The sequence below is a fragment of the Peromyscus maniculatus genome, chromosome 5 (genome assembly GCF_049852395.1).
Source record: "Peromyscus maniculatus bairdii isolate BWxNUB_F1_BW_parent chromosome 5, HU_Pman_BW_mat_3.1, whole genome shotgun sequence".
NCBI classification, from domain to species: Eukaryota; Metazoa; Chordata; class Mammalia; order Rodentia; family Cricetidae; genus Peromyscus; species Peromyscus maniculatus.
The window spans coordinates 135,532,455-135,538,454 of NC_134856.1; the positions used below are offsets into that span (position 1 = coordinate 135,532,455).

The following is a 6,000-nucleotide window of genomic DNA, read 5'->3' on the forward strand; positions in this document are numbered from 1 at the left end:
CCCTGAGGGTCTGCAGTCAGTGGTTGTTGGGAGTAGCACTGATAAGTCACCCATGCTTCCATAAATAGCTTCCCAACTACCCTCTGGCAAGAAACTGAACTCAGTGGCCACAGACAGACAGACAGTCGGAGAGGACTTGTTGAGAAGGTCAGGGGAAAGGGAGGGGAATGGAGGTTGGAAGATGAATAAAGGTCATTGTGTAAATCATGAAATTGTCGAACAGTGAGTGGAGAGCCAGTGAGGTAGCTCCGCAGGTGAAGGTACTGGCTACTGTCTGACACTCAGATTCTGATCCTGACCGAATCCCACATGAGGCTGGCCACGGAGGAAAGATGTGGCTCTTTCAGACTCTGCTCTGCTTCAGAAATGCCTTTGCGGAGCAGCATGTTTACCTTGCCACCAAATCTTCAGTGTAAGAGAAGATAGAGCCGGACGGTGGTGGCGCACGCCTTTAATCCCAGCACTCGGGAGATAGAGCCAGGTGGATCTCTGTGAGTTCGAGGCCAGCCTGGGCTACAGAGTGAGTTCCAGAAAAGGCACAAAGCTACACAGAGAAACCGTCTGGAAAAACAAAACAAAAGAGAGAGAGAAGATAGACTGGGAATGTAGCTGAGCTAGTAGAGTGTCTCCCTGGCATGCACAACCCCGAGTTCGATCCTGCCTGGAATCCTAACCCTTGGGAAAGGCGTCAGAAGTTTAAGGTCATCCTTGAATACATAGTGAGTTTTGAGACCACCCTGAGGTGTGTAAGATCCTGTGTCTTAGCCGGGGTTCCATCATTGTGATGAAACAGCATGACTAAAAGCAAGATGGGGAGGAAAGGATTTATTTTGCTATAGTTCCACATCACAGTTCATCATCCAAGGAAGTCAGGACAGGAACTCAAGCAGGGCAGAATCCTGGAGGCAGGAGCTGATGCAGAGGCCATGGAGGGTGCTGCTACCTGCTTGCTCAACCTACTTTCTTATGGAACCCAGGACTAGCCCAGAGATGGCCCCACCCACAATTCATTGGGCCCTCTCCCTCAATCACTAACTAAGAAATGCCTTTAAGCCAGGCGTTCTCCCAGGTGTGTTTCACTCTCCCCAGGTAACTCAGCTTGAGTCAAGCTGACAAGTGAAAAGTAGCAGCAACCAGGACACTGCCTCAGAAAAAATCTTTTTTAATAAGATAAAAACCAGGAGCAGGGCATGGTGGGCATGTCTCTAATCTCAGTACTTGAAAGGCTGGAGCAGGAAGACCTCAAGCTAGGGGCCAACCTTCCAGACAAGGGAAGTGGGAGGAACACAGTCGAGAAATGTACTTGGCTAACACACGGATGGCCCTGGTTCTGTCCCTAGAGTGCAGAGTGGGAGGGAGGAGGAAGATAGGTGGAAGACAACTCGGTGAAGTTGGAGTTTGTTTGGTCCGGTTTTGATCTGTCCACAGGGAAGAAAGGAACCAGACCCAAGTGCTGAGGCAACAACAGGACGAAGCCTACCTGGCTTCCCTCAGGGCGGACCAGGAGAAAGAAAGGAAGAAGAGAGAGGAGCGGGAGAGGAAGCGCCGGAAGGAGGAGGAGGTGCAGCAGCAGAAGCTGGCGGAGGAGAGAAGGCGGCAGGTGAGCCCTGTCTCTGTCCGTGTCATTCCCAGCATGCCGAGACCTTGTCACTCAGGACGTGTGTGTGTGTGTGTGTGTGTGTGTGTGTGTGTGTGTGTGTGTGTGTGTGTGTGTGTGTGTGTGTGTGTGAGTGTGAAGCCGGAGTTGTGTTGGGATTGTGGGTGACTTGTTTCTCACCTCATTTGTTCTCGGTGTCAGTGTCAGCAGACTGGCATTTCACTCACGGTGTTATTTCACTGTGTATTGCCACTTGCTTACAGCCAGGATCCCTTTTCCTCTAAATAATCAATAGTCAGCAATACAGGTGGTACAGTGAAGTTGTTCCTCATTTCTTGCCAAGTAGGTTTTTCGGGGGTGGTTGTTTTATAATTTTATCCAGCCAGGTGTAGTGGTGCACACCTTCAATCCCATCGCTCAGAAAGCAGAGGCAGATGGATCTCTGTCAATTTGAGGCCAACCTGATCTACATATCAAGTTCTATGCCAGCCAGGGTTACCTAATGAGACCCTGCCTCATTCAAACAGTCAATGAGACTTTGTCGGTGTGTATGTGTGATGTGTGAGTGCTGGCACACAATGCCACAGGGCTTCTGTGAAGGTCAGAAGACAGTTCGGGGACTCTCTCTCTCCTTCCACCCTCAACATAGTTTCTGAGGATGGAACTCGGGTCTTCTTTAGGCTTGGACCTTCAGAGCCCAAGCACTTTTACCTGATGAGCTATCCTGCCAGCCCCCAGGAGAGTTTCCTTATAGTAATTGTTTATTAATTTTTCTTCCTGGTGCACAATAAACCTACATGGCCATTGTATTCCTGGTTTCTTGTTTCCCTGTTTAAGCCAAATCCTTACCTTTGTTTTGTGTCTTTCTAGAACTTACAGGAGGAAAAAGAAAGAAAGTTGGAATGCCTGCCTCCTGAGCCATCCCCAGATGACCCTGAAAGTGTCAAGATCATTTTCAAGTTACCCAATGATTCCAGAGTAGAGAGACGATTCCATTTTTCACAGTCTCTAACAGTAAGGATCACTGATAAGGAGCCAGATGATCTATGTAGATTTAGGCTGTAGATGTGTGTTTGTGTGTGTGCACCATGGTGTGCATATGGAGGTCCAGAGGAAAGTCATGGGAGTCTAGTGTCCTGGGTGTGGGTCCTTGGGATGGAGTCTGTGGCTTGGCAGAAAGGACCCTGACCTGCTGAGCCCTTTGATGCGGCTCCTCCCCACCCCTAGCTTTAAACTGAAAATACACTGTGTTCTGAACTAGACACACTTGCAGTCTCAAAGGACTAAACAGAATGAAAACGAGGCAGTGGCTTGGAAGAGAAGCAGATAGCTCCACTTATGTGCTGACTTACATTGAGAGTAGAGCATTCACACCTCTGATTCTTTGGGTTTTATTTTTAGTGCTGGGGATAGAATTAAGGGTCTCCCAGATGCTAGGCAAGCATTCCAACATTGAGCTACATCTCCAGCCCTGGAATTTTTTTTTTTTTTTTTAAATAAGATTTATGTATTTTATGTATATGTGTGTTTGTTTTTCGAGACAGGATTTCATTTGTAGCTTTGGCTGTCCTGGAACTCACTCTGTAGACCAGGCTGGCCTTGAACTCAGAGAGATCTGCTTGCCTTTGCCTCCCCAATGCTGGGATTAATGTTTTATGTGTACACCAGAAGAGGGCATCAGATTCCATGAGAATTACATGAGACTACAGTCAGATGGTTGTGAGCCACCATGTGGGTGCTGGGAATTGAACTAAAGATCTCAGAAGAGCAGCCAGTTCTTTTAATTCCTCTAAGCCCTGGAATTTTTAATTAGGTAACATAAATGTGCCTCCACAGAGGCAGGCCAATCTCTATGAGTTTGAGTTCAACCTGGTCTATTTACTGAATTTTCAGCCAGTCACAGCCAGCACAATGAGACCCAGTCTTGAAGGAAGGATAAAAAAAAAAAAAAAGACTAAACCACAGGGGAAAACAATCCTTAGATCCTATGGGTGGTCAAGAAAGCAGCAGCTGGAACTGCTCAGTTATTAAAAGCACTTCCTGCTCATCCGGAGAACCTGAATTTGGTTCTCAGCACCCACTTGAGGTGGTTCACAACCACCTGTAACTCAAGCTCCCATGGCCTCCATGGGCCTTGCTCTCATGTGTACATACCCACCCAGTACCACCCCCATCCTCTGACAACCATATTCACATAATTTTTAAGACAGTTTTTAAGCAGTTGACTTCCTTTCAAATGTGAAGGAGATCCAGCTGCTGCTCAGCTCATTGTCATCACAGAAAGAAAAGAATGCTGGAAGTGGTGGCACATAGCTGTAATTGCTACTTTGGGAAGTGGAAACAGAAGGGTCAGGAGTTCAAGGCCAGCCTTGTCTGTATACCAAGTTCACAACCAGCCTGGGCTACCTAAAACTCAAAAGTAAGGGCCAGTGAGGTAGCTTAGTGCTTAAAAGGTGCTTGCCACCAAGCCTGATAACCTTAGTTCAATCAAACAAACAAACAAAATCCCCCAAACAGTAACTTGTATAATATTATCAGTTAAGTAGATATAAGTACTTTAAACAATTTAAAGGATACAGAAGAATGCTTGAGATATATCTTGAGTGTCTGATGATTTTGGTTTAGGGGAGCGATCCTGAAACTATTATCCTCCATGGTATTGAAGGATGAGTGTATAAATTTTTGTAATATGTCAATTAAATTTTCTGATTTTGAAGTCATTTAAAGTGTAACAAAATAATGTCTTCTGGGGTAAAGAGACACCAGGTTGACAGACCTCTTAAGACTACCTCAAAGAAAAATATATTTTGTGTACTGCACTTGTAGCTTTTCTGTAACTGTGGTTATTTCTGAGTACCTATTGTTTACTCTGCTGGGTGCAATGGCCCCATGCTGGTACAGTCCTGTGGTCTCAGCACTGGAAGAAGCAGAAGAGGCAGGTCAGTCTCTGAATTTAAGGCCAACCTGGTCTACATTGTAAGATTCTCAAATAAACAAATTAATAAACTTTAAAACAGTTTAGCTTTACTTAAAGACAGATTCTCAAAGATAAAACATAATTCAGAGGGCTAGTGATAGGCTTGTGTGAATTTTTTTGAGCCAGGGTCTCTACATAGCCCTGGCTGTCCTGGAAATCACTCTGTAGACCAGGCTGGCTTGAAACTTAGAGATCTGCCTGGCTCTGCCTCTCAAGTGCTGGGATTAAAGTTGTGCACCACCACCGCCTGGCTCCTTGTGAATTCTTAAAAAGAGCAAACACAGTTTTTTTTCCAGTGAACTAAACATACGTTCAATTCCATTGTAATATGACTATTGTATACCTGGGTCATCCTGGGGAAGGTTGGGAACATCTGACTTCACAGTGTGTCTCCTCACTGTATTGTTTTCTGTGTGGCATTTACAGGTCATCCATGACTTCTTATTCTCCTTGAAGGAAAGCCCTGAGAAGTTCCAGATTGAAGCCAATTTCCCAAGACGGGTCCTGCCCTGTGTCCCTTCAGAAGAATGGCCCAACCCCCCCACGCTGCAGGAGGCAGGACTCAGCCACACAGAGGTTCTCTTTGTTCAGGACCTGACAGACGAGTGACAGTTTTATGCCTCCTCCCTCCTACCCCAATCCCTAAGAGAAATGGAAAAACAAAAAGAGAGAACAAGAGATAAATTCATATTATTATTATTATAATACAATATTTTTTTGAAGAAAACTGCTGCATCCTAAGGAAGGATCAGAAACCATGCTGCCTGCAAGAGTCACAGCCTGTGTGCGTGTGCAAGGCCAGCAATGAACACACCTGCTCGGCAGACTTACCTTCCCACAGCCTCTCCCACACACCTTCCAGTGAAGAGACTTCTCCTCCAACCCATCCATTGTCCAAGTGGGGAAGGAGACATTCCCACTGTCTCTCATTCATTCTTGCTTTTCTAGAAAATACAAATGGAAACCTCCCTCAACCAGCTACAGCAGCATCTCCTGAGGAAGAGGGGAGCCGGTATGGAAAGGACAGCAGGCTGCCTGCAGTTTACGAATAACTTTGTTTCTGTTTGTTTTGTAACGATAATGACCAAAGGATTGAGGCTGACCTAGGTGTATTTTTTTCCTTAAATTTATTTGATAAAGAGCCAATGCCGTGGGTTCCTTAGCCCAAGGTGGTGTAATAAAGGTGCCCTGGGCTAATTTGCGCTTATGTCTGCCATTGCCCCTCTCGTATTCCCGAGAGGTCATTTGTTTGGGTACAGTTCTGCCACTTGTGTATACCGTTTGGAGCAGTGAGGGGAATTCTGGGTTCGTGACCCACAAAGGCTGTGTGTGTACAGTTTACACCTATGTGTGGGGTGTGTGCTCACCTTCACACATAACTGCAGCTTTTCCTTGGCATTTGTACCAGGTGGTGGTGGAGGGCTCT

At 46.1% G+C, this 6,000-nt stretch overlaps 1 protein-coding gene across 8 annotated transcripts in view; it reads left to right on the plus strand.

Moving 5' to 3' along the window:
* Positions 1–5,771, plus strand: part of Faf2 (Fas associated factor family member 2) — a 41,877-nt gene extending 36,106 nt beyond the window's left edge. For all 8 annotated transcript variants that reach the window (XM_006976819.4, XM_015995743.3, XM_076573361.1 and 5 more), the window contains 3 exons: positions 1,429–1,600; positions 2,468–2,611; positions 5,001–5,771. In XM_006976819.4, coding sequence (XP_006976881.1) covers positions 1,429–1,600; positions 2,468–2,611; positions 5,001–5,183 — 499 coding nt within the window. In that variant the 3' untranslated portion in view covers positions 5,184–5,771. The remainder of the gene's footprint in view (positions 1–1,428; positions 1,601–2,467; positions 2,612–5,000) is intronic.
* Positions 5,772–6,000: the final 229 nt, after the last annotated feature.